The sequence below is a fragment of the Amphiura filiformis genome, chromosome 11 (assembly GCF_039555335.1).
Source record: "Amphiura filiformis chromosome 11, Afil_fr2py, whole genome shotgun sequence".
Classification (NCBI taxonomy): Eukaryota; Metazoa; Echinodermata; class Ophiuroidea; order Amphilepidida; family Amphiuridae; genus Amphiura; species Amphiura filiformis.
In genome coordinates this window covers 26,152,069-26,168,297 of record NC_092638.1, presented here as the reverse complement: position 1 = coordinate 26,168,297, position 16,229 = coordinate 26,152,069, and the positions used below count along the sequence as shown (strand labels likewise).

Below are 16,229 nucleotides of genomic sequence, written 5' to 3'. Positions count from 1 at the left end.
CATGTTGATACGACTTTTCTTTGAAAAGTTACGTCACTTGATCAATGGCTGAAAACAATTAATACTTTCTTTGCCAATATCTTGATCGTGTCACATATGTCGAACTTTGCTCTGTTGACCTACAGAGACAACATATTTGGCCGATTCCATTTAGGTGCAAGTTGGAACATGTGTAAACATTACAAATATGCACAAAAATCAGGTTTGAATAAAATTAACCAATTGCATATTATAAGATCGTACATTATGGCTTTAAAGATATATTTGCATTTCTTTTCCACAAAATGCAATTAGTTTTTACTGTCAGATATGTCCCCTTTAACTTTGCGCCAAACACCTGAGGTGAAGCAACTAAAATTGCAATTAAATTTGCAATTTTCCCCCTGCAGCCCCCCTGTGTACAATTGAAAGTTAGTCTGATAAACACAAAATTTCACATTTATTTTGGGTAAAACACCGAGCAAACTTACTCCTCACAATGGCCTACATGGCAGACATGCCCCAACAGCACTTTTTTATTAACTTTGTGTTATGCCCACTAAATGCAAACTGTCGATCTTTACATTGCATGATGGGTTGGGCAGATCATTCACCTTCCGAATTAAAACCTTAATGTATGATCTTTTTAAATTTTTAGATTTTCCTTTTTTTCTTCCAAAATGATAAAATGCAATCATTATGAAAGTTCCCAATACATTTGGATGCGAAAATCATTGGAAATTTGCAAAGAAACAACATCATCACTTAACCTCTATATTACTTGAAATATCTTGCACTTTTTGGATTTAAGGATGAATGCGGCCTCAGAGCTCCTATGCAGCCAGTTTGGTTACGCTCCCTAGCGTAACCAAACTGGCTTCGTAGGAGACTAAGATTTTGATCATTCCAACATATTATCATAATCTGAAAATTATGATATGTCGGACCAACAGAAAATCATCCTGTTTTACATGCATACAAATAGGACGAATTTGACAGTTTGTTCATAGATATAAGTTGGAACATGTGTAAGGTTTTGAAAAAAATAAAGGTATACAGTCCGGTCCGACTGCCTGATCAGGAAGTACTGCCAAATCAGGCAGCATGTTGCCGAGTTAGACAACACAGGCTTTGGTAACCCTTCCGAATTCGACAGACTAAGGACTAAATTGTTCATGGTGATTTTATAAAAGATCGGGGGAAATTTTACTTTGACACACATGAGGTACATGTAAGTTGACAATTTTTCACCGGGCGAAAAAAAATTCCACCAGGAGAAAAATGATTTAAATAACAAAACAATTTCTAACGGTTTGATTTAAATATACAAATTAACTTTATTTTAACTAAAATTGATGAAAAATTACTACTTATTGTACATTCATTGATAATTTTATATATTTTACTTACTTCTTTACTCTAAACCAAGAAATAACGGTATATTAAAAGATGCTCTATTTGAAATAGAGCATTGCATTGTGGGATACCATACTGCCTGACTCGGCAACATACTGCCTGATTCGGCAGTACTTCCTGATCAGGCAGTCAGACCGGACGGGTATATTCTGAAAAAAGATCGCACATTAAGGCTTTAACATACGAATGAAAACCATCTCTGCGATGAGTCTTGAGATTATTACAATATTACGAATTCCAAGAAAAGTAAACTTCCTTGAAAGATAAAAAAAAAAACTTCCTTGACTCAGAAACATTTTTGAAGATAATTTCTGTGGCTAGTCAGTGTTGGACTGTCTTGTTTTCTTGGGTACTTAGCTGTGACATGTGCCAGCTAATACATCACCATCATAGTACTTTCCCAGCAGTCACATGATCAGAAACATATCGCTCATTCTACAAAATCCGGTGCCAATAGCCCTTTTTCCATTCTTTGGTCCACAAATACTTTGTCGAGCATTTAGGGCATCAAATATGTTGTTTTTCTGGTAGAACTAAACGAGATCTACGGACATATATAGTTGTCCATACTTTAAATGCTTTCTTCAGCCTGATTAACCCTTGCAAAGGCTCGAAAATCGCTAAAATTGCGTTTCCACTGCTCAAGTGTCAAATCTGATCCTTAATATTTTCTTTGAATAAATGCGATATCTTTACATATTTGTTGTTTTTAATTAGATAAGGCGTCATCATATTGCATATCAACATTATTTTTAGTGATTAAAACGTCTTTGTGTAATTCTAAAATAAATTGCACTTTCCACAAAACGCTGTGAGCTACGTTACCACTTTTTAACACACGTTATTGGAAAGACGTAAAACAGAGGTATCAACGTAGTTTACGGTTTTTGAAAGGAAACACTCCTAGGTTTTTAAAAATAACAGTAAAAATCGTGATGCTGTAGCATTTTGGCATAGAAATGTTGTAAACATTGAAATTTCGACCGACCATGTTAAGATTGGTGAGCTACGTTACCAGAATTCCATAGTATGCACTTGTATAACAAGTACTTCCTAATAATATGTGATAGGTACCAGTGATCGAATCCCATTTATATTAGAATTAACCGACATAACATTCTAACGTTCGCAAATCACATCAAAAACATTAAAACCCGTGAACTACGTTACTGTGAGCTACGTTACGCACTCATTTATGCATCTTCAAAACTTCTATGAAATGGTGAAATCGGTGTTACATTTCACTCAAGTGATCTTTCGTTTGCTTTTTATGACCTTGGATTAAGTAAAACCAACCCATTTTGTAGCCGGTAACGTAGCTCACATTACATTGACTTTTAGTGTTAAAAAACATCATGATGTCCTGAAAGAAAAATATGCAAGTGGTGTTGACAATCTTTTACATCTGAAAGTAGTGATACATTTGCTCTTAAAAAACACAAAAAGCAGGTCTTTTTGAACAACTTTATTTTTTTCAATTTTTACAGTGGATTGGCACCGGATTTTGTAGAATGAGCGATATGGTGGGCAGACTTGCCCCAAGGGCAGACACTACCTGGTCTCCCCTACATTTTTTTGTAAACATGCAAAAAGGCAATGGAGGAATAGTGCAGTCTGGGTTGACAGAATTGATCTCTTTTTAGCACACTTGTAGTATTGGGACCCGCCATGAGTAAGGGTCCGGAGCCATGAGTACAGGTACGGGTCCCAGGCCATGGGACGGGCACGAGTCCCAGGCCACGGGTCTGGGGGCCATGGGTACGAGTACGGGTAAAGAAATTATGACTCGGGTTAGAGGCGGATTTAAGGAAAAGGGCCCTGTCAGCAAAATATCCTGGGGGCCCAATGGTAAAGAGTTGAAATCAGGAAAGTACGTGAATTTTTGTCGGGAGGAGAGTAAGAACAAAATTTGATAGTGATCATTAGTTCGGCCCAATGTTATGAGATACGTGCGCGTAGTGCGCAAACATTCATTCCATTTCATACTATTTGAAGTAAAAGTTGATGTAGGCCTATATTATCCCAGTAAAGTTCGTGCGAAGCTAGCAAAAGTTTGCAATTTCACACTATTCTATACCCAATTCGAGGGTTTATCAGATTTGTGAGTGTTTAAACGGTACTAAAGAACTAGGAATATTTCCTTTTCTGTTTTTGCTTGATAGTCAAGAAGCAAGCAAAATCCCAGATTAATGGTCATTATCTGATCTCAACGAAGCCAATACGTTGGTACGTTGGATTTATCCCCATCCCCACACCCCAGGATCTACGCCTATGCACCTTAGGGCAGGATTGGCCTTTTTGAGGGCCCCAAACTCACTGTAAGGAAATTAAACTAAGCCACTTGAGTGGATATATATGCACTCAAGTGGCTTAGTTTAATTTTGATTTACGTATAAGATTGCGACAGAAGTATAACAATTTAGAGAGAGTCTGGCATATTTTGTTTTCGATTTTACTATGACATTTGCGGGTAAAGCACGGAAACAAATGAAGGTGAATTTTGCTATAATATAGGGCCAGTGCGCGCTTCGCACGGGCAAAATTATGCAATTTTACCTATTTTGGCCCACAACATGGTGTTTTAGGTCTAAAAAGGAAGGTGCACAGGGCAATTGGGAGGGAGGCACATTTTGGGGGCCCTGGGTCTGAGCCCATGTGGGCTCTGTACCCAATAATATTTGACATTATGAGGCTCATATGCCCATGTAAAGGTACATTGCCCAAGTGCTGAACCATGAACAGTCATTGCTTTAAATTATTATTTTAAAACATTTTAGGCCCCGGGGACCTATAATATTTGACCTTTGGAACTCATGAATAGTTATTGAGAAACGACAGGCCCTTTGTATTGACATTCGGGCCCCCGGAAACTCTTGATCTTGTGTATCCGGGCCAAAATTCATATCTAAGGGGAAATACCTTCAGGCTTAAGTGTATCACGGTCCACATGGGGTCCTTTGTAGTTTTAGAGCCAGCTTTGATGATACGCTTATATTGGGGGCCCTGGACCCATGTCCCATACTAGATGACCTACTTGTATTTTGAGAATGTGTAATGCACCAATTCGTAGTCCTGATTCTATAAAAATTGTATTCCCAAATATTAAATTTGGGCAGCTAGGGCCCTTGACTTTTGATCTCTTGCTGTGGCCAAAACGGGCAAAATTTAATGAAACTTTTCAAGAATCATAAATGCAGGCATAAATAGAATGTCCTCTTGCATGCACGGGCATATATATAACCTTGTCAGTAGGCATACTATTCTACCCACCGGACCTTTGAACCTTGCAGAAAACAATTAAAGCAACAAAAAAAAAAGCAGGGGGGGGGGCCTTTGGCCAAAATAACAGGGGGCCTTGTCAGGAATACTGAATACCAGCCTTAATATATTTGGATCAATTTGAAGAGTGCATATTGGTGTCAAAAGCTGAACTATATTTTTGTCACAAAAAATGGACCAATTTGCCGAGCCAGGCATTCAGTGATTTACTGGGGCAATAAGTTACCTACCTGCTACGAATATACACAAATTGATTGCTTTCCATAAGCAGGTCGCGTACACCAGTGGCATAGTGTGATTCATCCAAATGGGGGGGGGCACTGCACCAGGCCTGATGGGGGGGGGGCACAAGCCATTTTTGGAAATTTACCTATTGGATTTCTAAATTTTCAAATCGATTGGAGGCACATTATTTAATAATAATGGAGGGTTCTTAGTAGGCGCATAATCTTCAAAAGAACTTAAGGTGCACAAGCAATAAAGACCAACAAGTTTCATCTGTGAATCCGGAAAAGCATGAAGAAAAAGATGAGTTTACATTTGAAAGGGGATTTCGTGATCCACAGCATCATCCCGCCACTTTTCTCCAAAAAAGTTGAGATTTTTATACCACTGGAAACCTCTGGCCACATAATGTTAATGTACAAAAAATTCTTGTAGATTAATTCGTTTAGCAAAAATATCGCCAAATTTGAATTTCGTTCTGGCATTTGGAGCAGTGTATTACACATAATCATGCCTAACTCATAAACACAAAATCGGAATCAACTGAAATTTTGGGAATAAGCTTTTTTCGTGAATATATACTGAAAGATGTCATAAAAAGAGGATGCTAGGATCACAAAATCCACTTTTAAAAAGGAATCTTTTCTTTATGGAAATCCCACATTGGTTTTACATTTCAGGTTTGACATGTTTGATGGTGCCACATGGTCATGAAGTTGAAAACTTTCAACATGAGTTACTTATAATAACATCATAATGTCCCCAATATTTTTCACAGCTGGAGAGAATTTGGGGACATCATCATTATCTTTTAGTTCATCATTTCCATCAAGTTCAAATCCATCATCAGATTCTGAAACAATCCCATGCTGTGAAGGTTGGTATGAATTCCAAGATAATTGCTATCGTGTTTTTGAGACGCCCTCAACATGGACGGATGCCGAGTTTCTCTGCACCGCATATGGAGATGGCACGGATCTTGTTAGCATCCATTCCAGTGAAGAGAATGATTTTGTTAATTGGCTAACAGAAGGGACAAGGGTAGGTAGTTATCACAGGGTATTACATAAAAGGCACTAAATTTAATGCTCGCATGACCCATGGGCGCCGCCATTCCAAGACCACCAAGTGATCAGTAGATGTGCTACAATGCTAAGAGATAGGAATTTTTCAGACAAATATCATCAAAATTGGTGAAAATTTAAAAGGCAACTTAATTATACATTGGGGGATTCTGTTTTTTTAGTATGCTTCCAAGAACAAAATTTTGAAAGTTTTGAACGACGGAAAAAAAGTTATCAACAGAAACTCTTACAATAATACTACAAAGTTGCAAAAAAATTACAAATTTGCTAGAAAATTTGGACATGCAACCCGCGTTTCCAATTGAAATACACAGGAAGACCACCCGCTGTGCCAAAGGTCACTTTTCCAGACACCCTGTCTAGACGCTGTAATGTCAGCGCCCATCTGGTCACGTGGGCATTAAATTAAGTGCCTTTATTTAAATGCCCTAAGACGACTGGTAGGTAAAAGTAATGGTTCAGTGCAATACGGGATTGGAACATGCTTCCAAATGATATCAAAAATATGTAATGAGATCTGGCCGACTAATCACAAGCCAGATCCACTTAAAGATGCATTACATCATGGCCAAGTTTAGTAGGCTGGAAATTCGATAATCTTTCCATCAGTGGCGTGTCCGGGTGTGCTGAAGCCCCCCGCACTTTGTTAAAAATCATGTAAAATCAGCCGGTTTTTTGGTGATTTTAGCCATTAAACCTCCCGCATAAATCTGAAAGAGGAAAAGATCCTGGACACGCCGGTGTCCATCATAGTCACCTGTGTTAAACATGTTAACAGCAATCCAAAGTAAATAGTCCACTTGGGAAGCTAACAAACAGAGGGAGTATGGTGACAGAAAAGATCAGATCAATTGTAAACAATTAACACTGATTAATACAAATCAGAGTTTAATGCAGAGTATGCACAATGGGCAAGTGAACTACGTAAAAGTCCAATTTTGAGCCAAATTGATTTTTCTTCCCTCAACACCCCATTTCACATGATTTCCAAACTATTCATTTTTAGACCCCCATTTTGGTTTTTTTCTTTGGCCCACAATGCATTCCCATTCATGTACCAGAGATGATGCTCTTTCAGTAAATGTTTTTCTATAGCACATTGTAAAAAGTTGCATTTTTGTGGGCAAACTGGAATATTTTTGAAGTGATATGTGCATTTCTGACAGTGGTCACTTGGGGATGATTTGAAATGTCCTCCACTTGAGACAAGTCTCATATTTTTTCCTGGCTATCATGTAAAAAGAGACACATGTAGCAGCTGACAAGTGCATCATTTTGATATGGATGTACACATTTATTTTTCTTAATTGATAGGTGTGGATTGGCCTAAACGACAAAACCAGAGAGGGTAGAATGGTATGGACAGATGAGACTGCACTGGACTATACAAACTGGAAACGCAAGCAGCCGAATAATCATAAGAACAGAGAGGACTGTGTCGAATTTGGGACATATCCCAATGGTGATGTGGCCTCCTGGAATGATGCTAACTGTGATATTACAAAATGGTTTATGTGTAAAATAACTCCCCAGAATGAACAATCCGCATCTTTCAGTTCATCAAGTTCTTATTCTTAAGGACAAACTGAACGGTGCAAGATTTTTTCTAGTATAATTATACAGAAGAACAAATGAAGAATTCAGATGCTAAATGCGATAAATAAACTGAGCTCAAAAAGAAACTTATAATTTTTCACAAGGTCATATCTTGAAATCTTGTCCATCAAATTGAACCAAAATTACACAGGTTTACTTCAATACTCTACTCTTAACACATGTCAGTAACAAAGCAGTTATCCAACTGACACAACAGCAAAATGCACTGACATGGAACAGCTTCCTGGACCACATTCACAGCCCAGCCCTGTTTCATGAAAAAAGTGTATGAAAAGCAGAAAGCAGCACTGTTTTATCATCTGTGCAAGGATCTTGTGTGCATTCTCACAGATTTTTTTGTGCTGGGTGCCAAATGTTGTGCTGTGAAAGTGGATGAAGTCCAGGAAGCTGTCCCATGACAGTGCATTTTGCTGTTGTGTCAGTTGGATAACTGCTTGGTTACTGACATGTGTTTTGAGTAGATTATTAAGGTAATCCTGTGTGTAATTTGGGTTCATTTTGATTGACAATATTTTAAGATATGACCTTGTGATTCACAAGTTGTAAAAAATTATAAGTTTCTTTTTGAGCTCAGTGTACCTACCGCTGTAAAAATTTATTTGTTAAGAGATCAGTGGCACCGGAAACATTAAAATTTAGGGGCGGCATATTTTGTTTTGGTTTTACTGGGACATTTTGCAGGCACACAAATTGCATGACAAATTGGCCCAAAACAAGTTTTTTTTTTTGAGGCAAAAAAGGAAGATGCACAGGGCAAATATTGCTTTATTTTCTTCTATTTGGATGTTTAAGGCCCCGTATCCATAGGCTGTTCCTTGTGGCATGTGCCCTTGTTCTGTGTTCACTTGTTCCCATGTGACCTGCCACACAGAAGTGGCCGTAGCGGCCACTAAGCAAAACAAAGGTTCGTTGTCTGTGTGTCAGGTCACATGGGAACAAGTGAACACGGAACAAGGGCACACGCCACAAGGGAACAGCCTATGGATACAGGGCCTTAGGGAGACATTCCTCATGAAAAAATTTCTACCGCCTATGTCAGAGATACACCAAGATTTCAAATTAATGTTTTGTGAGGTCCTTCTTTTAGATTATGGTTCATATATCATCCCCTGCATGCAAACCATGCCAGACTTCAGGATACTTTCAATCGGAGGTGTAGTACAATGTATATAAAAATGGAAGGTCCAATAACTAATCCTTGTGGCACTCCACATTCAAGATATCGGCGGGGGGGGGGGGGGATTTTAGCAAATTATTGAAAATACTGACCACAAAATTACACCTGTAAGTGCATTTTTATGCAAGAATGTGATTAGTGAATAAGTAAAATTCTACTATGATTTGGGAATGAACTGGATGGGAGTTTACAGTTAAAAAAGGTTTTGTCTATGCAATTGCGATGGATAATCTCTATTATGCCAAATATTTCTGAAAAATAGAAAAATCAGGAAAGTCAATTATCAATATCTGAAGTAAATTTAAATTATTTCTCAAAAATAAAATTACACTTATATTTAATAAACTAAAAGGGCATTTCGTGACAGCCTCATCCCCCCGCTTTTCTCAAAAAAAGTTGAGATTTTTATACCACTGGAAACTTCTGGTTACATAATGTTTATGTACCAAAAATTTGGCAAACGCAAAATCGGAATCAACTGAAAAATGTCATAAAAAGAAGATACTAGGATCACAAAATCCTCCTTTAAAGGGAGTCTCCGGCAAGCATAACATTATGCCTTATATATTAGAAAAATAATTATCAAGCGCGAATCACATGGTTTTATTTGAAACAAACTCATATTGACCATAAAAATGAATAAAAACAGTTGGTTCTCTACACGTGATATTCAAAATTCTTGCGCCGAAATTGTCTAAATGCAATGACGTAATGGCTATTTGTGTTCAATTGTCGTCAGCCTTCATTGTAATACTGGGACATCATTGCACTCGACAATTTCGGTGCCCGGGAATTTTGAATATCGCGTGTTGAGCGACGGATGTTTTTATGGTCACTATGAGTTGGTTTTGAATAAAACCTCATGATTCGTGCTTGATAATTATCTTATATAAAAGGCATAATGTTGTGATTGCCGGAGACTCCCTTTAAAGGGGGGTAACCCTATTGGTTTTGGATATGGATTGTCTTTAAAATTACATAATAATATAAAATATCGCCTTCTTTATGCTGCTTTGTGAAAAAACGAGAGCATTTTCAGCGTAAATGTGGATAAATAGCCAAATTTGCAATCCAATACCTTGGTATGCATGAATTGCATTCTGGGCAGGCAAGCAACAAGACCTGACGACAATGTTGCAATGCCCGGCCCGTATTGAACAGAAAATATTTGTTTTTAACTCTTTTTCGTACCGTTTCAGAAAAAAAGGAAACAAACTATATTTCCCCTTCCCTTGCAACATGTACATTTCAAATGAATATAAAAAAGTTTGGGCTAAAAATGGGGAGGAAAAAAAAACTTCCACCACCGGATTTTGAACCGGGTACCCCTCGTGTAAAAACACAATGCGCTAACCAATTGAGCTATTTAGCCCACTGAGATCTGTAAAGGTTTTTTTAAACTATAAACGGCGCCCTGTCTCCTCAGCACTTGGTGTAGTTCGCTTCTTTCACAGAATGTGAATGACGGGAAACCAAAGTAGCTGTTGAGGAGACTGATGATTCACAATTAATTCCCTGTCCAGAAATCCAACGTAATTTTTAGTATTTACAAAATGGTAGCCTGTAAAAACCGCTGTGCTTCATGATTTCTCCGAAAATACATTGACTTGGAGCGTCAAATTCCAGGATAGCAATGAGAAAAATAGTATCTATCATGTGATACCAAAACCTCATCAACAATGAAAAATATCGGGGGGATGATGCTGTCGATCGGGTCACGGACCTTTAATAATATCAATTCTGTAACATAATGGAACAGGCATTGAAGGTCCTTATTTTGGAATCAGAAGAAAGCTCTTTTCTCATTTTCCAGTGAAATTTAACGCTTGAGATGTGTTTTGCTATGGTGTGAACATTCACACCGGGGCACTCCTAAAAATGGGTGACAGGGATGTGCGGCCACATTGACCCCCATTTTTCAACTAGCTCACCCAATGACCCCCTTTTTTATTTTACTGAACTCCCTCTCACCCAATGACCCCCTTTTTTGTTTTCCTGTCACCAAATACTCATACATATGAGGGAGGCACTTATAAGGAAGAAGAAGAATGACCCCCTTTTTCAAAAATTTTGGGGAAATTTCTGCTAATCTCTCACTAAATGACCCTGTTTTTTTCAGTATTTTTCCTAAAATGTTTGAAAAATTTTCAAATTATGATGAATTTTTGAAAAAATTTTATCAACTTTATCTTGACCCAAAATTGTTCCCAGTCTCACTGAATGACCCCCTTTTTTAGTCAGATTTCCCCGGTCTCATGGAACGATCCCCTTTTTTGGGGCCTTCTCACTGAAAGACCCCCCTTTTTCAGTGTCACACCGAAAGACCGCTAGTTTCGAACTGCTGTCCGCACATTCCCGTCACTTCCAAAGTCAAGTGCCCCCCCCCCGGGTGTGAACAAACACATAAACCATGCTGGAAGTGTATGTACTATCCGATGGAGCATTGTTGCTTCTCATATCAAAACTGCTGGAGAAATACAGCTCACAATTTGCAAACATATTCTTTTTAATGGTAAAGGCCTCAATCTAAGGTCTAAAAATTGTTTGATTGGCGTAACCAGACCGACCCTAAAAATAGGCCCGACCCTAAAAATAGGCCCGACCCTAGACTTTTTTTCTTATTTTTTGCAAAAAATGAATTTAAAAAATTTAGAAAGATTAAAATTTTTGATTTTCAGCTTAAAATGTGTGTAAAAAAAAATTATAATTTTTTTTTATGTTACGCCAATCAAACAATTTTTTTAGGTGTAAGGTAGAAAACTAGAACATGGAAATTGGACCGCTTATACTTTGCATTTGTTGTTATTTTAACCTGTTTACCTGTAATTGTGTTCAGGTTCCTGTTACATTTGTGAATTATTTAAAACAACTCGGTGGATCTTTTTATTTGGAAGACATGGATAATAAAGTTATAGCATGAAAGGCTAATTTATGCCAAAAACATTCTTTGTGTCATTTTTTAACTATGTCTTCATCTCTGAGAGTTGTTTATTGGGATATTCCTGATGAAATCCTTACGCCCCCTTAAATCTTTTACATATTAGTTAGATTTCAAATTTGAAATTCACACTCCCTGTGTGGGAGATTAAGGTCATGTCTTCCATAGAGGGTGTATGGATTTCAAATTGAATAGCTCAATTAGGTGAATACTAGTATACATGTCTCTTTTTCATTTCTCTTAAGGGATCTGGAATGAGCGTTTCGACAGTATTTTTTGTGGGACATGAGAGCACACCAGACATATCGAATTGCATTCTGAATACGAAGAATGTCTTTCTGATATCAAATAATTTTCATTTTTTGAAATTCACGATATGATACAAATTTTAGGACAAATTAGTAAAATATGATATTTTTAAAATTGTTTATATTTAACAGTACTCGAAGTAAACTTTATATATCTAATGATATGTACTTGAAGTGTATGTAGCTGGGATGAAAAGCGGACGATGAAATCAAATTTCATATTGAAGATATACATTTTCCCCCAAAAGACCTAAATTATAAAGTTTACTTTGAGGACTGTTAAATATAAAAAATATCAATTTTTAATCATTTGCCATAAAATGTGTATAATATCGTGAATTAAAAAAAATAATTATTTGATATCATCAGGACATTCTTCGTATTCAGAATGCAATTTGATATGTCTGATGTGCTCTCATGTCCCACAAAAAAATCTTTCCAAACATTCATTGCTACCAAATCCCTATTCAGTGATTTACTCATCTTGGGGATCGTAAAAATCAAAATTCGGGTTTTGGCACCTTGATGTGCTCTAAGCGGTTATGCTGAAAGCCATGTATTAAAGACAAAATTCGACATTTACATGAATTGGTAATTCAATGGGGCTTCTAACTTCGTCCATAATGCTGTTGTGCCAAATTTATCATTTTGAAAATGCCTAACGACAATTTTAATGACTTATCTTTCATATTTAGGCAATTTATACAACATTCTAATTTTTTAATACTTCGTTGGGATCGCTGAATGGGCCTTTAAAGCCATACGATTTCGGTCAAATTTTGTCATTCTTTGCCAGAAATTCAGATAAATTATTAGTAACACCAGTTGGGAAGATTTCCTGTTTATTTTAAGACAAATAATGAGGTAAAATGAAATAATGCTCATACTTAAAACCTGTTATTCAATGGAGATGTTATGCCTCAATAGCATTGCTCCATAATATCCTTAGATAACATATGTATTTTTCCAGATTGAGGCCTATGTTAACCCTAACACCCATAGATACCACAAAATACCACGATGAAAACCACTGCGCATGCATGAATCCAAGGGTCTGCGATGATGCAATCACCCTTAGTGTTATATGCTCACAGAATTGCTGCCCGGGGCAGCATAACCTGTGTGGCTACAGGTCGGTGATCGTGTGCTTGGCATGCGAGGGGTCTAAGGTTCGAATCCTGGGTTTTTTCGTTTCTTCTGATAGCAAAAAGCAGGGTTGGGTGTTAAGGTTAGTTTAATTTGGCTGAATCCAATTGGGTGCAAGTTGAGGCATGTATAAACATTACAAACATGTCAAAAAAATTGGGTTTAAAATAAAAAAGCCAACTTTATTGTAAAAGATCATACATTATGGCTTCAACTTCATTTCCGGCTTTCTCTTTTCCTTTCTTCCATGTTGTTTGTGTCTTTAGTGCATCTAATGATAAAGATTTCGCAAATAGACAAGTTTTGTTTCATTGACTTTAAATTTTTATTTTATTCAGAGAAACACCATATATACACATAATTTCAGTGAAATAGTACCATTAAAACAATTATTGAATGAAGGGTCCACAACTTACAAGTTCCCACTTGATCCTTTTTAAAATCAATCGCAGAAAATTTTACAAAATGTAAAAGTGTGAAAAGTTATGCATCACCTTATTTGTTTTACACATATGGACCAAATTATAGTGTGCATGTCATTGCGTCCAATCATAATGGTTCATTATGTAAAAAAAAGATCGTTTTAAACATTGTTAAAAGTTTCATCAAAGTCCATAGGAGTCAAACTATTCTCAAATAATGGTCAATACAGTAGGCCAGGCCTATTCATGTGTTTGTTAAGGAAAACCTTGCTGCTATTCGCTAGCACAGTTCATGTTAGAATATGACCATTGCTAGGTCAACTGGCTCATGCTATCTTTATTACGAACCACTGATCAAAATGATCATAACACAAAGCCTATGGCATATCATAATTCAGAACATGTGTATTATGAGCCCAGACTTGAACCAGTACACTACAAGATTCCTGGCGACGTAGTACCTCTGCTGCAATGTTACTTCGCGGCTACTACCGCTGCTACTACCGAGTACCCAATCCCTTTGTGGCCGACGTTGGTACTACACCAAAGTACCAGCGTCGGCCACCATACTGTAGATACCCCCCGTAGCAAAGTACTTACAGCGATACTCCGCCATGCGTCACCTAAGAGTCAACTGCGATGCACCGAGTAGGTGACTTATAGGCACACCATAGTCAGGGGTACTTCAATGGCCCTTCAGCGGAAGTACCTGCACAGTAACCGCATACATGGTGTACCCATGTGTCAGCAGTGAAGTAGCAGTGAAGGTACTCACCCGCGAGGTACTCCGTCGCCAAAATCATTCGATCGTAAAAGTTCATTGACTTCAAGCGGCGCGCGCCTATGATACAACTACGCGGCCGACTACGCGTTCAACAAGGTTTGCACACGAACGCGTTGAAGTGGAATAATTAATTTGTTATGATGGATGCATAATGCTTGTTGCACAATGCAGTTTTTCCGTACGCCGGCGACAGTGTTATATTATAATCCCATCGTTTTCTTTTGTTTTCTGTTTTGTTCTGTTAAGAAAATAACACTTTAATTTGTTAATGCCAAATTACCATCATCATTGTTATGTTTTATAATGTTTTAGCATGTTACCTAGACCGATGTTATGTGAAGATTTTTCTGTTTTAAATTGCCTTGTTCCAAAACCTGAAGATTGTTATTTATTTTCTTGTGCTTTGATTTTTGTATCGGTTTTTATGTTTGTTTGATTGTTTACTTGGTTGGTTAGTTAGCCGTTTGCTTGGCTGGTTGCTCAGCTTGGTTATTTTCATTTGTAATTTTTATCTTATTTAAATTTTAATTAATTATTTAGTAAGTTTATTATTTTTCAGAAATGTTTAGAAAAGATTGGAATCATGTATTTTATTAACATGTTCATATGTTTTTTATTCATTAAATCATTATTTGCTTTAGTTATTTACTCATTTATATATTAACTATTTATATATTTAGTTAGTTATTTACTTATTTAGGGCCTATTTATGTAGGCCTACTTATAAATTTACCTTTTCTTTACTTATTTCACTATTTATTTTTTATTTAGTTGTTTATATACTTATTTATTATCTTCACTTAGGCCTATTTATTAAATTACTCATTTAGATATTTATTTATTTAGTTGCTTATTTACTTACTTGGTTATTTTTTATTTCCTTGTTTATTTACTTACTCATTTATTTATTATTTACCTAATTATTTACTTATTTTTATGATTAGTTGTTTATGCCCTCGGGCCTCAAGCGGCCCCTCGGGCATAAACAACCGTTTAGTCATGAAAATATATGAATGAACCCCTAATTTACCAATCTCCTTATTTATTTATGTGTTTATTTATTTATTTATTTACTTCAAGTTGGGTAATTATTTAATAACTTATTTATTTGTTTACCTATTGCCTTATTTATTTACTTAGTCCTTTAGTTAGTTGTTTACTTACTTATTTATTTACTTATTTACTAATAGGCCTACGTAACTTTAATATCCGCTTAAAATGCCCCAAAACAAATAAGAAACATAAATCAAGAACATATTAATCAATATAAATCAATATGGCAACAAAAACAAATAAGAAATGGCAACCCGCTTGCCTCATTTTTTTGCCAGAGTACCCACGTCGGTACTCAGCTGCGGAGTACCGGACAGGTGAGTACCAGTGTCGGTACTCGGAGTACCTTCAAAGTACCTACGCCACGAGGTATTCGCGAGTTGCAGCCGGCTTGCTGGGCCACAAGGGTCTGGTGGCCGACGTAGGTACTCGAGAGTAGCAGCGCTGCTACTCTCATGAGAATCCCGTAGTGTAACCAATGGTTACTAACATGCACTACAGTAGCAAATTGACTCAGGTGCAACTTTTAAAATAGTCTCTTTTCTTACATAATTAACCACTGTGACTGATCACAATAAATTGGTCCACATGTGTAAAACAAATTGGGCCACACATGCCTTTTTACATTTCATAAAATATTTTTTGATTTATTTGAAAAAGTAATAGGGGGAAGTTATAAGTTGTGAACCCTATTTTGAGGACATAGAAGCCAGACAAAAAATATATAATCATATAATCAGTTTATCTTTAAGATGGCCACCAAAGAGTTTGGTGATGTCTTATAAATCAAACAAAAGTTA

General features: G+C 36.8%; 1 protein-coding gene across 1 annotated transcript in view; it reads left to right on the top strand.

The window, feature by feature from the left end:
* Nucleotides 1–7,562, top strand: part of LOC140163592 (extracellular serine proteinase-like) — a 35,662-nt gene extending 28,100 nt beyond the window's left edge. The window contains exons 10-11 of the mRNA XM_072186906.1: nucleotides 5,678–5,940; nucleotides 7,299–7,562. Of these exons, the coding sequence (XP_072043007.1) occupies nucleotides 5,678–5,940; nucleotides 7,299–7,562 (527 nt within the window). The remainder of the gene's footprint in view (nucleotides 1–5,677; nucleotides 5,941–7,298) is intronic.
* The last annotated feature ends 8,667 nt before the right edge of the window (nucleotides 7,563–16,229 follow it).